At 35.7% G+C, this 21302-nt stretch overlaps 5 protein-coding genes across 8 annotated transcripts in view; 1 reads left to right on the top strand and 4 right to left on the bottom strand.

Annotated features, from left to right (window-relative positions):
• Positions 1 to 492: 492 nt before the first annotated feature.
• Positions 493 to 4537, bottom strand: LOC111460225 (transketolase, chloroplastic-like). The gene is made up of 7 exons (XM_023103379.1): positions 3831 to 4537; positions 3176 to 3266; positions 2981 to 3086; positions 2597 to 2879; positions 2201 to 2349; positions 1959 to 2112; positions 493 to 1810 (listed from the first exon to the last, which is right to left on the bottom strand). Exons 1-7 carry the CDS (start codon positions 4323 to 4325, stop codon positions 851 to 853), a joined length of 2238 nt encoding a protein of 745 aa, XP_022959147.1. The 5' UTR covers positions 4326 to 4537; the 3' UTR covers positions 493 to 850.
• A 2803-nt stretch (positions 4538 to 7340) lies between these two features.
• On the top strand, positions 7341 to 12226 carry LOC111460297 (protein NRT1/ PTR FAMILY 7.3-like). The gene is made up of 5 exons (XM_023103499.1): positions 7341 to 7629; positions 8806 to 8950; positions 9378 to 9595; positions 10134 to 10687; positions 11149 to 12226. Exons 1-5 carry the CDS (start codon positions 7465 to 7467, stop codon positions 12020 to 12022), a joined length of 1956 nt encoding a protein of 651 aa, XP_022959267.1. The 5' UTR covers positions 7341 to 7464; the 3' UTR covers positions 12023 to 12226.
• Positions 12227 to 12233: 7 nt separating this feature from the next.
• LOC111460298 (arginase 1, mitochondrial) lies at positions 12234 to 15579 on the bottom strand. The gene is made up of 7 exons (XM_023103500.1): positions 15512 to 15579; positions 14292 to 14434; positions 14047 to 14206; positions 13292 to 13425; positions 12950 to 13159; positions 12762 to 12872; positions 12234 to 12684 (listed from the first exon to the last, which is right to left on the bottom strand). The coding sequence occupies exons 2-7, from the start codon at positions 14430 to 14432 to the stop codon at positions 12424 to 12426; spliced, it is 1017 nt and encodes a 338-aa protein (XP_022959268.1). The 5' UTR covers positions 14433 to 14434; positions 15512 to 15579; the 3' UTR covers positions 12234 to 12423.
• Positions 15580 to 16354: 775 nt separating this feature from the next.
• On the bottom strand, positions 16355 to 18871 carry LOC111460299. Of its 2 annotated transcripts, XR_002713414.1 has the most exons (5): positions 18700 to 18871; positions 17873 to 18080; positions 17167 to 17390; positions 16682 to 16856; positions 16355 to 16550 (listed from the first exon to the last, which is right to left on the bottom strand). XR_002713414.1 is itself a non-coding variant. In XM_023103501.1 (3 exons), the coding sequence occupies exons 2-3, from the start codon at positions 18064 to 18066 to the stop codon at positions 16919 to 16921; spliced, it is 666 nt and encodes a 221-aa protein (XP_022959269.1). In that variant the 5' UTR covers positions 18067 to 18080; positions 18700 to 18871; the 3' UTR covers positions 16898 to 16918. The 2 variants fall into 2 exon arrangements, 1 of the variants encoding a protein (XP_022959269.1); XM_023103501.1 differs by lacking the exons at positions 16355 to 16550; positions 16682 to 16856 and having other exon boundaries at positions 16898 to 17390.
• A 666-nt stretch (positions 18872 to 19537) lies between these two features.
• LOC111460202 (syntaxin-61-like) overlaps positions 19538 to 21302 on the bottom strand; it is a 4142-nt gene continuing 2377 nt past the window's right edge. For 2 of the 3 annotated variants that reach the window (XM_023103340.1, XM_023103341.1), the window contains exons 5-8: positions 20857 to 21047; positions 20591 to 20681; positions 20428 to 20493; positions 19538 to 19820 (exon numbers count right to left, since the gene is read on the bottom strand). In XM_023103340.1, the coding sequence (XP_022959108.1) occupies positions 19710 to 19820; positions 20428 to 20493; positions 20591 to 20681; positions 20857 to 21047 (459 nt within the window). In that variant the 3' untranslated portion in view covers positions 19538 to 19709. Of the gene's footprint in view, positions 19821 to 20427; positions 20494 to 20579; positions 20682 to 20856; positions 21048 to 21302 lie in introns of all 3 variants that reach the window. The other variant, XM_023103342.1, reaches the window with a different exon arrangement.

Here is a 21302-nt window from a genome sequence, read left to right as displayed (position 1 = left end):
AAAAAAAAAAAAAAAAAAAAAAAAAATTGTGATGAATCCAATTTCCGTATAGATAGATGAAAATTTTAGTAAGGATAGGGAATAAAAAAGGGACAAGAATGGGGATGGGTCGTCCCCACCCTACTCGAAGAATATTTCTAATATAATTCGTTTACTCAAATACTGATATTAAAATCTATGAATGTAGCTAAGCGTAAAATGAAAAGTAAAAACTAGATTGAAATCATAAATAATTGTAATAGTAATATCAATTGAAATATTAGAAAAAATAATTAAAATTTAAAACTCTATCCTTCTCCATCTTAATTAATAAAGTAATTTACAACCATATTTTGAATCATACAATTAAAAATAAAAAATAAAAAATTGCTATAACCTTCCATGTTCCCAAAGGGTGGGCTCTCACCTCCATGAAGTATGACCCTTCTTTTATTTGTCCTCTTTTTCAGTAGATTCCCTTTTATTGGTACTTTCAAATTTGACATACCATCATTCAGATAAAATATAAATACATTATTCAACCATCATCCACCAATCCAATCGCACTTCAAGTTCCCAATAGAAAAAGAAAGGCATCATATCACAATAACATGAAGGATAGTGACCCTCGTTACTTGAAGAACTTAAAAGAACAAAAGTTCCAAAAAAGAAAACAGAGGAATCCTATCCTAGTGTCTACTGTCGTCAAACACACACACAGTGGACCGAAAACTCAGACCTCTTTTATTGCAGCATAAGAGACCATGTCATTGGAACAGACCTCTTGGAAATGGTCTCTACAGAAATTCCCGCCTAAATTCAAACAAATGGTAGATTTTGGATTTCATTCCGCGAATTACAACTACCTGTTCTAAATAACTTGTTTAGCAGCGGCAATAACAGCCTCAACCGTGATACCCAACTCTTTGTAAATCTTCCCTGCTGGAGCACTTGCTCCGAAGCGGTCGATGCCGATTGCTTTTCCTTTGCTTCCGACGATCTTCTCCCATCCAAATGTTGTTCCAGCCTCAATACTCACTCTGGCAGAAACAGCAGCAGGCAAAACACTTTCCTTGTATGCATCTGATTGTTCGTCGAAGAGCTCCCAAGAGACAAAGGAAACGAGTCGAACAGCCTTTCCTTCCTTTCTCAGTTCCTCTGCAGCTTTGGCGGCAATTTCAAGTTCAGAACCAGTTCCAATCAAGATAACATCGGGCTTGTTGCCTGAGGAATTGTCCGAGACAATGTATCCACCCTTTTCAACTCCTTCAATGGAAGTTCCAGGAAGATTGGGCAACTTTTGGCGAGAAAGGGCAAGAATTGAAGGTCTCTTTCGGTTAAGTACTGCAACTTTGTATGCCCCAGCAGTCTCATTACCATCAGCTGGTCGGAGCATCAATATGTTCGGCATAGCCCTGAAGCTTGCCAGATGTTCGATTGGCTGATGGGTCGGCCCATCTTCACCAAGACCGATTGAATCGTGAGTCATGACATAGATTACACCAGCTTGACTCAAGGCGGATATCCTAATGGCAGCTCTCATGTAATCTGTGAAAACAAAGAACGTAGCACAGTAAGGAATGAGTCCAGGACTGTGAAGGGCAATTCCGTTGCAGATGGCTCCCATTCCGTGCTCTCGAACACCAAATCGAAGATTACGCTCTTCAGGAGTGTCCTTTTGGAAGTTTCCGAACGATTTAAGCAGTGTCATGTTTGATGAAGCAAGGTCAGCACTTCCACCGAGGAAACCAGGGAGAACTTTTGCAAGGGCATTAAGGTTTTGCTGGGAAAGATTCCTAGTGGCATCAGCTGGGCTCTCCGGGGTGTACGTCTGCATAACACATCGAAAACACTCAGTCTTTAGGCAATAATAACGTACAATATAGTTTTTCATGAAGAAAAAAGCGAACTCTAACTACATGTCGTAATATGTCAATTTAACAAGTAATAAACAGTCATGTCCGGGACGGGCTACTCACTGGCAGTGCTTTTTCCCAACCAGCAGCTAGTTCTCCATTAATAATAGACTTCAGTTCAGCAGCTTCCTCTGGGTAGTTCTTCTCGTATTCGGCAAACTTAGAGTTCCATTCAGCTTCAAGAGCAGCTCCCTGGGGGATGTGACGGCTCCAGTGCCTATAGGATAAAACAAGGGTAGATCAATAATGAATCCCCCTCTTTAAACTAAAAAAAACGATAGTTCACTTATCATCTGTATCCATACTTCTTAACATCCTCAGGCACGTGGAAAGGCTCGTACGGCCATTGAAGGTTCTGTCTCGTGGCGTCAACTTCCTTTGCACCTAGTGCGCTACCATGTACGCTGTAGGAATTAGCCTTGTTTGGAGATCCATAACCAATGGTTGTGGTCACCTACAACATTTTTAAAGGTAAATTCAGCACACCCAATTTCGTAGAAATTCATCACAACTCGGCAAAGCTAGTTCAGATTCACGTCCGTAAATATTAAGATTTAACTTTCCCATAAACTCCCCGATACTAGACTATGATATAACAGCTTAAATTTTACTTTCACATAATTTGAACTACGAGCAATATTACAGAGGTATGCAGGAAAACAAGAGCTCTGTGCATCAAAAGTTCTGAAGGGATTGCAAACCTTGATCAAAGTGGGTTTGTCTTTTACAGCTTTCGCTTCCCTAATGGCAGCACGAATCTCGTCGTAGCCATTATTTCCATTTTTCACCCAGATAACATGCCACCCTAGACCCTCAAATCGTTTGTCAACACTCTCAGTGAATGCAATCTCCGTGTCGCCATCAATTGAGATGTGGTTGTCATCATAGAAAGCAATCAGCTTGCCTAGTCCCCAGTGCCCAGCAAGCGAACAAGCTTCATTGGCTATTCCCTCCATTTGGCAACCATCTCCCAGTACAACATATCTGCCAATTGAATAAAATGAGTAAAAAAGAATAATACAGCATCACAAAGTGTTCTTTATAATGGATCGAAGAAGTTTACTGATTAGCGTCAGATATCATACGTGTAATGGTCAACAATTTCATTATCGGGCTTGTTGAAACGAGCAGCTAAATGCTTCTCAGCAAGTGCCAAACCAACGGCATTTGCAACACCCTGTCCAAGAGGACCTTCACAAAACAAAACAATTAACAATAAAAAAAAAAGCAACAACAGTGTCCAAACCCTATGTACTTTAACTTCGATACAAGAATCTAACCAGTTGTTACTTCAATTCCGGGCGTCTCGAAGTTCTCAGGGTGTCCAGGAGTTCTGCTTCCCCATTGACGGAAACTCTTTAAGTCTTCTTCCTAATCATTAACAAATCTAAATTCATCAGTCACAGTGGATATAAATTGTCCCTTTACAGAAAAAAATGGATTAGTACAGAGTTCAAATCAAATTATGTTCTTAAAACCCATTCAATAAGTAATTTTTGTTATGAAATCTAACAAGCAAATCATTAAGTTTAGTTGAGCAGTAAATTTCAATCCAGAATTTAAACATACGCCTTTAGTACTATGCAACCAAGCTTAACCAACACTAAACCCAACCTCAACCTAACTTGATGGTATAATCTTAACGAAAGAAAAGTCACGGGTCGATATCTTGGGCCATATAATTCCATAGCCAACAAACTTCTAAAAGAAAAGTAACACGTTTAGATTACACAAATGAGGAAAAGGAAAGATAAGACAAACATTTCAATACCATGACCAAATAAGACGCCATTCATAAGTAGTAAAAATCAGAACAAACCGAGATCCAGTTGAAATCCGAAATCATAGGAGTCGAACAAAGCCAAAAAAGAAAAAACAGATCAAACCCAAACAAAGCAACAGAACGAGAGGAGGACAAACTCAGACAAAGCTTACCTTAACACTATCATACCCAGCAAGGTGAAGCAAAGCATAGTGCAGCATACATCCATGGCCAGCCGACAAGACGAACCGATCCCGATTGAACCAGTAAGGGTTCTTGGGATTATACTTCATAACCTCATCGTACAAAACATGGCCCATCGGAGCGCAACCCATCGGCAAGCCCGGGTGGCCGGAATTCGCCTTCTCCACAGCATCGATCGAGAGGAAACGGATCGTATTGACGGACTTCTCGATCAACGACGTCTCAGTGGTCTTATTGACCGTCTCAGCAACCGAAGCTCGAACCACTCCACGGAGGGACCGGCATGGCCTGATCCGGCGAGATGATGCAGCGATGGCGGCGGAGCTGGTGGATTTGAGGCCGGAGAAACTGGGAAGAGAGCGAGAGGAAAGAGAAACGCGGTCGGCGGATGGATTTGAATCATGGTGAGAGGTGGCTCGGGGCAATAGCGCTTGCGAAAGGGCCGCAGAGGAAGTGGAAGCCATAGCTGAAGAAGGTTGAAGAATTCGAAACGCAAATGGTGGTTTTGGTACTGATTTGCTGAGAAATGGCCTCCGGGTTTTTAATTTCGACGAAGAATTTTGAACTTTGGTTGTTGAACTTCCTCGTAGATGACGACAGGTGAACGAAGGTGAGAGATTCGCCGTTGGATTATTCTATAAACATACAATCTCAGCCGTTGATTGTCAGCTAGAAATCCACTACATCTCAATTTATTAATCTATTATATTATGGAAAAGAAAAACAAATACAGGGATTTGATATGAAACTTTCTTTCTATTAATTATACTTTACAAACAAAATGAATGTAAATAAACCAATCATTTTTTCCTTCACAAAAAATAATTGTGTTTTTTTTTTATATATTTAATAAGATTAGTAAAAAATATTCATTAAATTTGCAATATTGTGAAATATTAGAGTGTATATTTAACTAATTTTTCTATTTTAAAACCTTATGCTAACTTTATTTTTATTATTTTATAGTTAACCATGAATTGAATAATCAAATTTTTAAATAATAATTAGTGTATTATCAACCCCGTAAAAAAAATATTTGTTTAAATTACACGATTTTGAGCGGAAATAGGAGAGAGTAAAGAGAAATTTATTCTTGTTAACTAAGCAGAGTTAGAGACTGAAGTTATATTTCTCGCCTCAATTCCATCTAAATTTCTCTGTCACGTCCGACATGTGAGAGAAAGACTATATTAAAAAATCGAAATATTTTTCATTTAATATTTAATTAATGGATTATTGCTTTAGCCGCCGCCGGGGTTCCATAAAAAATTAGCAGCCAAATATTTATTTCTACTTTGTATCGGTATAATGTTTTTTATTTAAAAAAAAAAAACACTTTATTTTGTTTTTGGCCGAAATCATTGATTTCTCCGCTGAACATTTTAATTAAAAAAATATAATTTAGAACAAGGATAAAAATAGTATACCCACGGCTGTTGACATTTATTAATTTTCATATGTTTTTAAATAATTATTTTAAAGATTAATGTGTTATAAAATCATAGCTACTTTAGGATTTTTAATGCTATTCTTTAATTAAGTGTTGATCTGAACAGTTAAAGTCCAAGTAAATTCAGATTAAACAAATTTTAATGAATAAAAAAATGATTTTTTTTAATATATATTATATATATTTTTTTAATTTTTATTTAAAAAATGAAATCCAGCTCATAAACAGTTTAAATTTTGGGAGCCGAATATGAAGATGAAGAATTTTATTTTGGAATTTAAAATTATTATTTAAAAGGTTTCAAATATAAACAATTGTTATTAGAAAATTAATTTTTATGGAAAAGTACAATTTTTTCCTATTTTGAAGACAATGACCAAACTACCTTATTTGAATCCCAAACGTATGTTAAATAAATTTCTTTTTCAATTTTTACATAAATCAAATTTTTTTCTCAAATATTATTATAACAATAATATAAATCGCTATTTGATTGAACAATTTAATAAATAATAATTATCAATAACTCTCAAATATAAAAAAGTTTATTTAATTTTAGAAACAGTTAAGTATTTTATTTAATTTATAAGTTGTTTTTATTTATTTTGAAAATATACGTTTTTTCTTTTTTTTATTCAATCATAAACTCAAGTGCAATCAATTAACTCAATCACCTAAATAAAAATGGCTACGTTCAATGCAAAATAATTGAAATTAATTTAAAATTGAATAATTTAAAACTAAGACCAAAGAATTAAATTTTTTCTTTCTAAAACGATAAATATCAAATTTGTAATTGATTTTTTTTAAATACCATAAAATATTAATATGATAAATACCATATTAATAGATGTAATTTAAAACTTATTCAACACGCCTTATATGTATATTTATGAAAAATAAAATAATTTTAAATTTTTTTTAATTTTCTTTTAGTACAAGTGTGTGAGAATCTTAAACCTTCAACTTCAAAAGACTGAGGATATATCCGTCAATATTGAATTATATTTATTTTAACGTCCAATTCTTTTTATTGGTAAAATTTAAATAAATGTCAATATCTAATATTTTAATACAAAGGATAATGAAGCCAACTAATTTGACTCACCTAGAAATTGTATATATTTGAATTTTTTTTTTATAGTATGCTTTTGATTAAAATAAATGGGTTGTTGGCATCAAATATAAGAAGTTTGGTGGGGAAATCAAATATGCCCACTCTTTTATCATCGTTATTTTTTAAATTTGAAATTTTATTTTAACAAAATAATTTAACCTTTTTCCAATATTACACAAGGTGTTAAATATTTATTTCGTAAGCTCGTGACTTTACCGGATAAAATGACTATTATAACCTTTTGGTAATTAAGATTTAAAATTGAAATTAGTGCTTAACAAAATTAATCAGAAATAAAATAGATGTAAAATATAAAATATTGGAGGGATGGGTGGGGAAGAGATGAAAGTTTGGAAAAATATAAAATAATGGAGGGAGTTGGTGGGGAAAAGATGGGACCTACCTTGTTGACTCTTTGAAATTATAGAAAATATACTTTTATTGATTTATTTTATATCTAAAATCTACTAAATTATTATATTTAGAAAATGTAAATTATATAAATTTCTGTCTTTAAGATAGGAAGGCCCATGGACTTTGGCCCATGGGCCTTCTGTTGTAAGATAGGAAGGCCCATGAACTTTGGCCCATGGGCCCTTCCCTGCAATCCAATATCTTTTACTGAGACACTAATTTATAAATTAATTAGCCATGCAATAATAAATTAACACTTTTGAATATTTGAATATCAATATTTAATTAAAAAACATAAAATAAGAATCAAAACCAATATTTATAATTAGTATAGTTAATTATCGTGCAATTAGTTTAAAAGGTTATATTATTAATATAGAAGTGGTTAAGTTATTGAATATTAAAAAAAAATAAATGTTTAAATTAATAATAATAATAATAATAAAGCATCCACCCTCCGTTTTTTTGGCGCTTACTCTCTAGTCTGAACTTAACGAACAAAACAAATCCGTAGTATGGGGAAAAGCGGCCGAATGGCAGTGTGGTGAGGACAAGCGTCCATGGCTGCCGTGGTCAACTTCAACGCAAATCCGGTTGGTTTCATTCAAAGCATCTGCCATGCATGGCGATCTTCAGTTTCAGCGTTAGATTTCCTGCCTTTCCACTCGGATTTCAAAGCCTCATTTTCCCTCTTTCACCATTTGCGAGTGGGAGCAATTTTCTTAGGGCGATGGAGTCAAAACCAGAGCTCAATGGGACCGTTTCTTCAGGCAATGACCAACTTCAGGTAATAATGTGGCCTCATCATGGTTTTCTTGCTTTGCTTTGGCTTTACTTCAATTTTCCCTTTTCATGATTTTGCCTCCAATGCCGCACATCGGTCAATTCATGCTATCATTGTCCATTTGTGCTCTCTTTCTCTTTCTCTAAAAGTTCATTTTTATTCACAATAGGGTTTGCTTTTGACTGTTTGAGCTGGTGGATTGATTAGCCATCTTTTGTTTTTTCTATTACAAAATGTTCGTGATAAATTGATATAAACATGTTTCTTTATTATTTTGTTTGAACAACGCATTGAGTCTATACTTTTCTTTTACTTGGGTAATGATTTAGTTCCCATCCAGACTAAGGCCCCCTGTATTTTTTATTTTCAGTTTTTGAGAATCGTGTTTGATTCTTCATCACGGTATTTAGTGCTGTTTTCACTTTTCTCAGAGAATTATTCGAACAAAAACTAAATGATTATCAAACATGAACTAAACTATTATCTCAAAAATTTTTAGATTATTATCTCAGAAAGTTTAGGCGACGATTGGCGGTTGTTGTAATGATTAGGCCCTATTGTGAAAAATTCAAATGTAACAAAGTAGTTTACTACAACTCGATCATCACTTGATCATGCCTTCCTAAGTATTGATATAAGAGCCAAATGTGTTTTCAGAGACTAAATGCCTTCATAAGCCCACTTGATCATCACTTTATACAACAAAGTACTGATATAAGATTAAATTTACTACAACTTATTCGCTTAAGCTTATGGGTTCGAAAGAGCAAGTAGTACTCTGTTTAAACACTTATACTCTCATTTCGCTTCAATTATTGTGGATTGACAACCATTTCCTCGATCATGTTCTAATTTTCAAATCCACAAGTGAGAGGAGTATTGGAGTATGGAGATAAAATTAAATTTATCATAGCCCATCGATTTAGAACAACTTCTTATCTTTTAGGACACTACAATACTAGATAGATTTGCTTTCCCCTTTTTATTTTTTAACTTAGAATGACACCATTTGAACTGTTATCTTCATCAAAAGTCAAAGTTGCTACAGTCCATTAAACATATACTTTAATCTCTAATGCTGCATCAACAATAGCTATTAATATATATTTTATTTAGCTTTCATTTGATATTGAAATGGACTTTTATAAAAATTTAATAGTATCGAAAATGTTGCAAAAGGTGGCAGATCTTCATCAGTTGGAGAATGGCCAAGAAGGGTTTCAGAGTTCAGGCTCAGAAGAAGCTGCTTTGGCTGATCAAAATGACAAAACAACAGCAAAAGGAAGAAAAGTTGGTGGGTGGAATTGTGGGATGCTGCTGCTAGGTAAACAAAACTCGTTTATGTGGTCGTATTATAAAAAACTGAGAATCTCAACGCCATTTTCATTTCAAGTTCGGCATTCTCATTTTCCAAAAGGGATAGTTTAATAACATTCGATTTTCTCTATTGTTACCATTTTCAGAAAAATATATGGAGCATATTATAAACTAAGAAAATTAAATTAGCATTTTGGTTACGTCAACTTGAATTTAACTCAACTAGTTTGCGTGTATGCCCTGAACTAAGAGGTCAGAGATCTCCTTGTCCCATGTGTTTAAAGAAAAAACAAGATTTTGATTCTGCTTTGAGTTGTTTGGAAACATTCTCATTTCCAGTTTCCAATTTTAAGAACATACACGATGTTATGGAACAAGCTCCAACTTTTATCTCCCCTCCAAATGCTTAGAAGTTGGTTTGGTAACTGTTGCAGTGAATCAAGGATTGATCACACTGGCATTTGCGGGAGTTGAAGTGAATTTGGTTCTGTTTTCAAAGTCAGTGCTGAGGCAAACCAATGCTGAAGCAGCAAATACATTCAGCAGATGGATGGGAACCACTTATTGCTTCTCTTTGTTGGGTGCATTTCTCAGCGACTCATACTTGGGAAGATATCTCACTTGTGTAATTTTTCAACTTGTCTTCATTGTTGTAAGTCAGCTTCTTCCCTTGTTACTCTGTTGCAAGACGATTTGATAACGACTAAATGCACATACATTTACTTTCAATTTTTAGAAATACTCTTGGTCAAATTCCAAGAACAAGGACGTATTGTAGATATCAGCCGACTGTAAGTTACTTCAAAATTTATTCAAATAACTCTAGAAAACAAGTTGAGAAGTTGTTTGGCAGATAAGTTACCTCACAATCTCCTCTCCTTATTTAATTTTTGAAACTTGAGGGATTTTTGAAGCGGGCTGTCAAGGGCCTGCTTGTTGTACTTCACTCGTGGCTCGCCTGCTACTCGTTGGGTAGGCTTAGCTCACCTTAGAGCCGGAGAACTTCGATAGACAATTAAGGATTTTGTAAGTTTTTAAATTAGCTAAGGAATAGTCAATAAATTAGCTTAGAAAACTAAAAACAAATTCTTTATTACGTGAGATTGAGGTTACATCTTTTTAGTAAGTGGCAGCCTTACAAAGAACAATATTCTTGCTACATGAACTAACTTCATACTCTCTTTTTGCAGGGTTTGGTAGCACTTTCCTTATTAACTCATATATCTCTGCTCAAACCCAGTGGTTGTGGAAAAATAGGTCAATTATGTGACCCTCATGGCTTAACTGAACTCACGATATTTTACATATCGATCTATCTAATCGCCTTAGGAAATGGAGCCCCTGAGCCTGCATTGGCTACATTCGGTGCAGAGCAGTTTGACGACAAGGATCCTAAGGAAAAGCGAGCCAAGACCTCGTTTTACAGCTACTTCTATGTGTCAATAAACATGGGGTGTTTGATTTCAGAGACAGTTTTGGTTTATATAGAGAACTTGGGGCATTGGATGGTGGGGTTTTGGATATGTGCTGTGTGTGGATTGCTTGCCTATCTGTTGTTATTGAGTGGAACTTCAAGATATAGACAGTCCAAACCTTCTGGAAATCCTATATCAAGATTCTCTCAAGTTATAATGGCTTCCATGAAAAAGATGAATCTAAAAATGCCCTCAAATGGAGAAGGTCTTTATGAAGGTCCAGGGGGGAAAAAGGGTACAAGGAGAATGCTTCACACTGAAGGCTTCAAGTAAGTAGGTCTTCTTTTTTCTTTCTTTTTTTTTCTTTTTTTCTTCGTGTGATATAATTAAAAAATGTTTTAGATAAAAATGAATGTCAACTTTAAGTGATAACTTTCTGAGACACTGAGGTGTTTTATCATAATTTTTCATTTTTGTAATTGTAATCTAAGTAAAATGATTTTACTAAAATTATTCTTAGTTATATTTTCTAAAAACACATTACACTTTAAAAAAGTTTTATTATTAACCCGTGAAGATATTGAACAGCTATATACCTACATCTATATCTATATATCTATATATATATATATATATATATATATATATATGTATGTTTGTATGTATGTATGTATGTATGGGGGTAGTTGTAATATGACTGAAGCCTCAATAATCAAGATGCTGACCTGAAACTTATTGGAAGATGAACACTTTTCCTTTTTTTTTTCTTTTTTTTTTTTGAATAATGCAGATTTTTGGACAGAGCAGCCATTCTTACAGAAGAGGAGATAAACTTGATATGCAACCAAGGGCAAACAGCAAATCCATGGAAACTTTGCACTGTCAGTCAGGTTGAGGAAGTGAAATGCATTTTGAGGCTTCTTCCAGTCTGGTTGTGCACTATTTTCGCCTCTGTTGTGTTCATTCAAATGCTCTCTCTTTTTGTTGAACAAGGAGCTGCCATGAACACCCTCGTTGTGTCGAACTTCCATATACCTCCAGCCAGCATGACCGCCTTCGACATTGTAAGCACGACCTTATTCATCATGCTTTACGACAGGCTCCTTGTTCCTTTTTACATCAGAATTACAAAACGAAAGCCAAAACCACCAAGTGAGCTACAAAGGATTGGGATCGGCCTAGCCATTACAGTAGTAGCACTTGTAATTGCAGGCTTTGTCGAGCAAAGACGGTTGAAGTATGCAAGTGTTACTGGTAAAGAAACTAGTTCTTTGAGTATTTTCTGGCAAACGCCACAATATGTACTCGTGGGGGTCTCCGAAGCATTTGTTTACGTAGCTCAGATGGATTTTTTCACATCACAAATACCAGACGGATTGAAAAGCTTGGGAATGGGACTTTCCATGTCTTCATCAGCAATGGGGAGTTATCTTGCAAGCCTGATTTTAACTACTGTAATGGCTATCACAAAAACTAATGGTAAGCCCGGTTGGGTTCCCCCGAACCTGAACGACGGTCATTTGGACCGGTTTTTCTTTCTATCAGCCACTTTGACTGCTCTCAACTTGGCCTTGTACCTTGTCTGTGCCAAAAGGTACAAAGGTTCTATAATAGAGAAGCAAGATGAAGACCTAGAAGAGGAGTTTGATAGTGAGTTCAAGTAAGAGTCCTTTCTAGACAGGAAAATTTCAGGGAACAAAGACGGTTGAGACACAGCATGGATATTATCATCTTTGATAAGAGAGGTTTGGCAATAATACAAGTTCCAGTCTTAGTTTAAACATTTGCTCATTTTCTTTTAGAATCTTTTTAGAATCCGAAGATTTGAACCTCCAACCATTCTAAATAAAACTCATAATATTATCGTCTTTGGGATGACGCAGAAGGACGATTTTCAATTTTTATTCCGTATATACGGTTTCTTCAACTTTTGAATGATAAACCATATTGCCTAAAGTACATATAAAACCTTGGCTCATCACTCTCACTTCACTAGTAGTTATTGGGTGATTAAGAACAGTAGCAAGAAACCTAATAGATTGAAGTAGACGAGGCTTCCTTTTTTTCACTTTGCTATCTTAGCTGTGAGTTCTCTTACCAACTTAGCAGCAACCATGGCTGTCATCCCATCGACGGTGTCTCGCTGAGGGTTGAACTCAACGACATCGGCGCCCACGATATCCCCTTTGAGATTGTGAATGATGTTCAGAACATCACGGAAAGACAAACCTCCTGGCTCAATATGAGACACTCCAGGAGCGAATGCTGGATCGAGAGAGTCCAAATCTATTGAAACGTAAACACCCTTTACGCCTTCCCCCAATTTCTGCATATCATATGATACAGTAAGAGTTAGGAAAGCAGACAGTGCCTATAGCAAGGATCATAGAAGAAACACAGTACCAAATTTTCCAAATATTCGCGATCTCTCGAAAAGGTTCGCATTTCGTATAGCTCCACTCCAAATCTTTTGCACTGCTCTCTTCCTTCTTGAGATATTGATCTTATACCAACCTGAAATGAAAAACCCTTTTCTCAAGTTCAGTAAAACATCAGTAATAATATATGAGATTCAGAGGAAAGAAAGTTACCTGCAAAAGTCGCCTGGCATAACCACCTTCCATAATTCGTGCAAAAGAAGAAGCATGTGAAAAATAGTTTCCTTCATAAGCATTATAATTATCAGGATGGGCATCTAGATGAAGGATATCAACTTGACCCCCAAGCTTCTCAGAAACAGCTCTGATGACGGGGTAAGATATGGAGTGGTCGCCTCCTAAAACCAATGGGCGTAGTGGATCCTAATGGATAAAGATTGTAAATAATATTTAGCTAGAAACTATGGTAGACACTAGAACAGTTAAAATATTTTAAATCCAAGTCTGAAAAGAAAAATGATGGATTAAAAGAAAAATAAGTTCGGGGTCACTCACCTCTTCCATGACCAGCTTTACAGACTCGCTCACAACTTTCATCAATCTTTCATCATCTACACCACAGTCCCTGATTTCTTGGACAGGGACATCACCAACGTCAGTTAGCACTCTGGGGTCGGTAACTTCTTTCCCTGCATCACAAAAGCATTGTATTTCAATTGCCATGTATAATTTGCGCTAACATAGAACTTTGTTGTCTTGTCATGTACCCCAACTTGCAGGTAAATGAATGTCCAGACAACACAATACACATTCAAAATCCCATAGGTTTCACAATGGGCTTCTGAAATCAGAACGTAAAAGCCCACATGTCATCATTCATGCCTAATTTCAAAATCTTAAATACAAGACTGCAAAACAAATTATGATTTACCATCTTGAAGAATAGAAAATATTGTCAATTACAAAGCAACAACAGAGGATTAAGCTACTATTAAGAACGTAAAAGTCCAAGCCCACCGCTAGCTTCCTTGTTGGACTTCTCCTTTCGAGATTCCCCTCAAGGTTTTTAAAACACGTCTGCTAGAGAGGGAGAGTTTTTGACACCCATGTAAGGAATGCTTTCTCCAACTAACGTGGGATCTCACAACCCACTCCTTGGGGGCCCAACGTCCTCGCTGGCACACTGTCTAGTGTCTGGCTCTGATGCTTGCCTAGTGTCTAGCTCTGATACCATTTGTACAAGCTCAAGCCCACCGTCTAATGTTTGGCTCTAATTTCAGAAAAAGTTCACAGACAACAGAATAGAATACCTTCTTCTGTAGTTGGATTTGTGCTCCCGCACCAGATGGCTTCCCTGATCCGAGGAGGTGCAAACGCTGGGCCTTGAAGAAATGATGAGTTATGTCCCAAAGGAACTCCAAGAAGAGAAGCTGATGCTACAGCGCCTCCTAAAGCACGCACCAGCTCACCCTAGGGAAAGAACTCCAAAACCTTAATAAAGTTACCAAATTTACTGAAGCAATGTTGGGTGGCTTAATAAATTCAAGTTCTAAACCTTGAGCTTTGCCCTCTCGCGAATGAGTGTTAGAGATGCTTCAATAACACGATTTTGACCCTTCTGAATCAATGAGGTGGGAACGTTTGCAGAATTTAGTTTGTGAAAGTAATGAATTCCTCTCCGTCCTAACACTGACATTTCTGTAAAATGAGAATGGTATATATGAATTAAAATAGGGCAATATAATCTTATTTTGGTCCCACATCGGTTCAAACCAACGTGTTTCCAATTCCATAGCTAAAAATGAGAATTTCAGATTGTAAGGGGAAGAGGGAGGCTGAAATGAGATGGTGACCACTGAGCAGCCTCAGCTTCAAGGGGAAAAGAGTAATGGTGATAAGCAGCTAAAGAAAATCAGGTAAAGAACATCAATTCTCCAGAAATTCATATTTTAATAATTTTCTTCTAGGAATGGTCATCCTAGTACATCTCACGTAAGTTGAAAGGAGAACAAAACATTTTTTTTAATAAGGGTATAGAAACATCTTCTTAGTGTATATGTTTTAAAAACTTTGAGGGGAAGTCTAAAGAAGACAATATTTGCTAGCGGTGGGCTTGGACCGTTACAAATGGTGTTAAAGCCAGACACCGGGCGATGTGCTAGTGAGGAGACTGAGCCCTGAAGGGGGTGGACACGAGACGGCGTGCCAGCAAGGACATTGAGCTCCGATAGGAGTGGATTGGAGGATTCCACATTGATTGGAGAAGGGAAGGAGTGCCAGCGAGACAGCAAGGATGTTGGGCCTCGAAGGGGTAGGTTGGAGGATTCCTAATTGATTGAAGAAGCGAAGGAGTGTTAGCCAGACGCTAGGCCCAAAGGGGATGGACTATGAGATCCCACGTTGGTGCAAGGACGTTGGGCTCCGAAGGGAGTAGATTGGGGTCCCACACCGATTGGAGAAGGAAAGGAGTGTTTCCTCTGGCTTTTTCGGTGGTACGAACTTATTTAAGTAATTGTCCAGAATTTTCCGGTCAGTAGGAGCTTTCCGGCCCCCAAGCAAATCAACCTCCAATAACAGCAAAGAGCAGCAAATACAGACTCAAGAAAGAAAAAACCAAGAGCAAAAAAACAGTGCAACTCGCAACTCGTGAAACCCAAAAGATCTTTCACAAATCCAAACGCAAGAGCTCAGGGAAAAAGATAAAAACAGAATTGAAGCAGAATCATGAAACGAAAATGGAAATGGAGAAGGAGAAAAAGAGCATCGGAAACTTACCGATGAAGGGCGAGCGAGTCGATGGAGCGAATGAATGAATGGGCCAATCAGCACAGTGGAAGAGCGCGCTTTCCAATTGCCGCCCCGTGACAGTTAAAAAGCGGCAAATAAAGTAAGAATATTATTTCCTTATATTTCTATTTTTATTACTTTTTTCTTTCTAAAGAGTATTTATTACACTTTTCTTTATAAATTAAAAGAATATATTTATATTATTTTTCTTACCAAAATTTAAATTGGGATTACATTTCTTACTGGTCTCCAACTTCATAATCAACGTTAAGATTAACTTTATAATCAACATTATTCAAGCTGATAGGTCAAAAGACGTTAAAACTTTTTGACATGTTATATTTTGAAAATAGTATAGATCAAAATGGAACGAATGTTAAAGTTTAGGGATCAAAATGAGAATAGCTCTCCATTGTCATTCATCCCCAACTGAACCGATGAAATTCTGCAAAATTCGTTGTGTCAGGTGCTTATGACAGCTACCCGTGTGCTACCGAACCTTCAAGACGCGGATGTCGCAAACGCGTGGCGACTATAGAAGGAATCCAACTTGCGTTATGATAGGAAGTATTTCTCCTAGCTTCTTTCTAGTTTTATTCACCAGTAAGGGAATATGGCCGCACAGGTGTTGCCTCGCTTGCCCCTTTCACAAGCTTCTGATAACACCTGGCTTGAAGATTCTCATTTAGAGCTTGCTCATGGTGTTCCATCTCAAAAGAGAATATGTGCGTGGCCGTAAGCAGAAGTCTAGAGATGAGATGAAATCAGATAGATTTTCTTTTTCCATAAAGAGAACTTAAAAAGAGAGATTTATAAAGTAACTTTAGACATTTATAACGGGGTTTCCTTTTCTTTCTTTTGAAGATATAAAATTCAATTCAAGCATCTAATGTCTTTGTTGAGAACATATTAGCTAGTTGGTTAGACAATAGGAATAAAAAATTGTCGTCAAGTTACTCACAGTTCTTAGGAAAGTCTTCAAACAGTAACCATGTTCGTCTAGAAGGTTGAGCTAGTTGGTTACCAACTAAAATCAAAAAGCATCGTCAAGTTACTCATAGTTCTTAGGAAAGTCTTCAAACAACAACCATGTTCGTCTAGAAAGTTGAGCTAGTTGGTTAGATGATGGGAATCAAAAAGCGTTGTCAAGTTACTCACAGTTCTTAGGAAAGTCTTCAAACAACAACCATGTTCGTCTAGAAGGTTGAGCTAGTTGGTTAGACCATGGGAATCAACCAGCATCACAGTTCTTAGGAAATCCTTCAAACAGCAACCATGTTTGTCCCAAGGCTTCAGATCCATGAATCGGAGGTTCCATCCTCTGTACTCAGAACTTGGAAAAGCATAAACCCAAGTTAATGCAATTTGAAGATATACAGCAATGAATTTGAATTGTTAATAAATGATATGAATTACATTTTCTAAGTATAAATGGAAGAGGTTATGTAACCCAAAAATATCATCCATTTCATATTTAAAAGAATCCAAGAAAAGACCCATGGAAAGTCCAGCTTTCCAATAATTGAACATGGTTATTAGGCCTTTAATCTTGTTCAAAAGGGGAAGAGAAGCCCTATACATGAGGGCCCCAATCCCCTCCACAACAGCCACAGCCAATGCAGCAGATAGAACATCCCAGTCACCTGTTTGACCAATAACAGTTGCAAATGCAGTTGCACTGTAAAACCCAACCAAGAAGAAGAGTATCTTCAATGGAAGATTTTTCCTTAACTCGTTAATTCTCGCATTCAACTTGGTTTGAATAGCTGAAATAATCCGTGTCAGTCTCGTTCTACCATTCGAGCTATTTGAAGGAGGATCAAATGGACTCTCTTCCACACTGCTCCTAATGGACAAGGCCATCTTCCTGTACCACAAAGAATAATAACAAATTACAAACATAGACTAATCATACCACGACGATTCTTCTCAAGTAACGTTAAAGATAGCTTAAAAGTTTACGCCTGTGAAGGCTATGAGAATATTTGCTCAACATTATGCCATCCTGTTGTCTTTCACATATGGCATATCACCATTTCCCTTTGAGGTGCATCCTTAAGTTTACAATCATTATTTCCCTTGTGTTGCCAAGGGCCCAAGATAAATTTTACTATAGGCTTTGCAATGAACTTATGAAGCTCAAGTGTTCTACCAAGTAAGGAAACTATTGTGTACAATTTGTATAGTACAATAATCAAGAGATGCAGAAACAAGCTGCTTGACTGACTTTATAACTTGCATTTCTTCAACAAATTCAACATTTTGATGCTCGTAACGCCATAAAAGAATAGCATAACTAACCTAACCTAACATAGTCCCTAGCAATTACAGCTACCTTAAGTAACTTACTTGAAGTTCTTTAGCACTGACGGTTTGGTCACATAGAAGGAAAGAGACTGATGGTGAAGTTGACCATGGAGCACATAAGTGTTGTAAAAGCATGCTGCGAGGCCGGGAACCGAAACTCTTGTTTTCGCATATTTTGGAGATTGAAGCTTACTGGTTCTTGGATAAGTGGATAACAACCTCATTGGAAATGCCATTACATTATCTTGAACTGCAAGCAATATTCAAGTACTTTTATTGATGAACACATAACTTCTTTATATAGAATCTTAAAATAAACGAAATCATCACATATCTATTCCTTCATGCCTTGGTCATTTCAAAGAAACGATAAAACGATGAGAAGACAGATTTATGAGTTTCATATGTCCTCAGTTGCTGTTTGGAGCTGACAGTTCCTTTATCCCTTCACAACTTTATCATATGAAATTTGTCTTTAGAAATAATATGCAAACTTTCTCTCTTTAATCTAAATCCGCTCTGCCCATTACCTTGTGGGCGTGAACCAAATAGCTTAGAGTTAGTAAAAATAAGCAAATGGTTCAAATTCAACTGCAGAACTTAATATCTCTTCGCACAACTCAGATAGAATCTTCCCAATCGTCAAATTTTCAATTTCTGTAAATCTTTCAGCCACAGTCCTTTACGCACGCTCTAAATTACACTGAAATACAACGATTCAGTCGCAGAAATACAAGGTGCAGACCAATTTCCTGCAAACCTAATTAGAATTCTATCAATTGAACAACAGCTCGCAGAGAGGGGAAATTGAAGTAATCTGAATAGATATTAACCAGAAAATCAAGAAATAGGTTGAATAGAATGCTTACAGATCGATATCGGAGCCTAAGCAACCTGTTAGATTATCTTTCACGATTCTCCCATGGAGGTTTAGCTGCAAGAACTGTTCGTCTCTTTCATCAATCGTCGGTCTTAGGCGTGGGGGCAGATTTTGGCGCCGTACCTAAGAACTCGGATAGTCCATCTTTTAGCCAATTAATAAAAGAGAAAAAGAAAGGCAACGGGTTAAAAATTTAAGACTTTACAATATCATTTTTTTTAATTATTTAATCCAAATAACTAAACTTAAAATTTATAAAAAAAAAAAAAAAACGAGACAATTTAAAAAATTGATAGTATAGTAACTAAAATAGGATGAAATCTAAAATATAGGCTAAAATAATTATTCTATTTTAATATACTATTTTCAAATATTCAAATTGGTTATAAATTTTAAAATAGCACAAAATTACTTTTTTTTTCCGCGAAAAATAGTAATAGTTTCAATTCAATAAAAAAATAAAAAATAATGTTTAAACTTCATGGCATCAAAGGTCCCTCCATCAATTTTTCTATTAAACATGCCATATATTTTTATAAATTTTTATGATTAAAATAATATATTTATCTATTTATTATTTTTACATCTCCTTTCATCCATTTTCTTTTTAACATATTGCTAAATTACGAGCTTAGTTTCTAATTGAGCAAGCTTGCTTAGTTTCTAATCGAGACTCAAGTTTACATAACTAAATTATAAGCTTAGTTTCTAGCGTTTTACATTTACATTATTGAAAATGCACAAAGTTTTACTTCCTCATCAACCCTACACGATTATGAGATCCAATAGCAATATTGATAAACTTTATGAAAAAAAAAAAAAAAAAAATCAATCCACAAAGCATGTTGCTCTCGCTTAGAAACAGCAATGGTTGAATCTATCATAAACCTGTAGAGATTTATAATTACAAGAAATTAAGGTATACCAACTCTATCAAAGAAACTTCAAAACAAAGATAAAGGCTGGATGATGCCTCGTGTGAATTATGATGAACAAAAACTAGGTGAGGAACACCAACACAAAAAGGATGATGAACAAAGCTACCAAGAATAATATCATCATTATCTGCCCCTTGGCGCTGGCCTTCTTCATCACCACAGCTACTTTTTTCTGTAAGGTTCCATACAAGACAAAAGGGAAAAACAATGTTTAAATCTTGTATTTACTTCTATTAACCAAGCACGAACAAAAGAAAACAAGGTTTCTTTCGAGTTTGTTCTAATTTAGTTCATAGACTTTTGAAATATCCATTTTGATCTCTAAACTTCAAAGTCAGTTCTATTTTGGTCTCTAAACATTTAAAATATCTATTTTAATATATGAAATTTGAAATAATAATCATTTTGGTCCTTGCTATATTTTATTTCCATCTAATATCCACTAGTCAAAGGCTCGTTGTATCAATCTCGTGTTGATACGCATATTTGTCATTAGTTTGTTAAAAATAAAATAAAGGCAAGGACCAAAATGGTTTTTTTTTTTTTTTTTTTGGAAGTCTAAAGACTAAAATAAACCTTTTAGTTAAGTGACCAAAATTAAACAAATTTGAAAGTTTAAGGAATAAAATAGAACAACTTCAGAGCTGAACAACCAAAATAGAATTTTTTTTTTCTAGAAAAAAACCCATTTGATTTGATTACTGCTAAAGATTTCAGAATCTCATTATTGTGAAAGCTAATATTCGTGCTTATGACCAGCATTGAGATCATGAACACACCTGAACAAAATCAAGACGATTCGATGTACTGTCCATTTCCATTCCTAGGTTGTCAATAATTTTATCCTGCATAAAAAGATTTTTTCGAGTCTTAGAAAGTTCATCAGACTGCAGATGTATAGAGAGAATCAATTAGCAGCACTGTAACCTACAGAATGTACACCTGTGCAAGGAGCTCTTCATGTATTGTGAGCCCAACACCTCCAATTCTCACCACACTCGCACTCAATTCATCCAACTCCTCGTCCTGCTGCCTATATATACACATCTTACAGGGGATCAAAATCCAGGTGAGTTAACAAGTACTCTACTCTACATAAATTTTATTATGTTATTCTTGTACTTCATCATCATACTTAATTTAGAGATAGGTTTCCACTTAAGCAGGAGGATTCTGTTAACAACCCGGGTAAGAAATATATACATTACCTTATTAGAAGCAGCTGTCTATCTGATTCGGATGAGACGAAGTCATCATTTTCTTGGTGGGCTGTATATAAGTTTGATTTTTCTGTTTCAAGTGCATTGGGTAGTCTCATCAATTCTCGACGCATCCCACTTGCACTAGCAGTTCCAGTTTGCTCCTTTCCAGCTCCTACTACTTTCTTAACATTTCCAACCTAGCAAAGTAACAAAATAAATGCATAAGAGAAGCTCCGTTCAAACTATTTAGAAAAAATGGACATATTACTTGAATATTTGAGTCTTTATAATGGCTTTTTGAAAATAAACTTCAGTGGTATAACCGTAGCACCACAAGAAGCACATCAATAACTATATGGAAAAAACAAGGATTGCAAACTTGTTTATTACTTTATTTTAACTGTTAATGCAAAAAAAAAAAAAAAAAAAAAAAAAAAAAAAAAAAAAAAAAA

The sequence above is a fragment of the Cucurbita moschata genome, unplaced genomic scaffold (genome assembly GCF_002738365.1).
Source record: "Cucurbita moschata cultivar Rifu unplaced genomic scaffold, Cmos_1.0 Cmo_Scf00023, whole genome shotgun sequence".
NCBI classification, from domain to species: domain Eukaryota; kingdom Viridiplantae; phylum Streptophyta; class Magnoliopsida; order Cucurbitales; family Cucurbitaceae; genus Cucurbita; species Cucurbita moschata.
The sequence above is the reverse complement of the archived record's forward strand: the minus strand, read 5'-3'. Positions and strand labels throughout refer to the sequence as shown.

Coding starts and splice junctions, on each gene's coding strand:
- LOC111460298 (XM_023103500.1), bottom strand. CDS start 14,432: ATGTCAGTGTTAGGACGGAGAGGAATTCATTACTTTCACAAACTAAAT. Junction 13,160..13,291: donor TAAAGCTGGTCATGGAAGAG/GTGAGTGACCCC, acceptor TTTATCCATTAG/GATCCACTACGCCCATTGGT. Junction 12,685..12,761: donor GCGAATATTTGGAAAATTTG/GTACTGTGTTTC, acceptor TATGATATGCAG/AAATTGGGGGAAGGCGTAAA.
- LOC111460299 (XM_023103501.1), bottom strand. CDS start 18,066: ATGGCATTTCCAATGAGGTTGTTATCCACTTATCCAAGAACCAGTAAG. Junction 17,391..17,872: donor TCAGTGCTAAAGAACTTCAA/GTAAGTTACTTA, acceptor TTTGTGGTACAG/GAAGATGGCCTTGTCCATTA.
- LOC111460297 (XM_023103499.1), top strand. CDS start 7,465: ATGGCGATCTTCAGTTTCAGCGTTAGATTTCCTGCCTTTCCACTCGGA. Junction 8,951..9,377: donor TTGTGGGATGCTGCTGCTAG/GTAAACAAAACT, acceptor TAACTGTTGCAG/TGAATCAAGGATTGATCACA. Junction 9,596..10,133: donor TTCAACTTGTCTTCATTGTT/GTAAGTCAGCTT, acceptor CTCTTTTTGCAG/GGTTTGGTAGCACTTTCCTT.
- LOC111460225 (XM_023103379.1), bottom strand. CDS start 4,325: ATGGCTTCCACTTCCTCTGCGGCCCTTTCGCAAGCGCTATTGCCCCGA. Junction 2,880..2,980: donor GAAATTGTTGACCATTACAC/GTATGATATCTG, acceptor TTCAATTGGCAG/ATATGTTGTACTGGGAGATG. Junction 2,113..2,200: donor GTGCCTGAGGATGTTAAGAA/GTATGGATACAG, acceptor TTTATCCTATAG/GCACTGGAGCCGTCACATCC.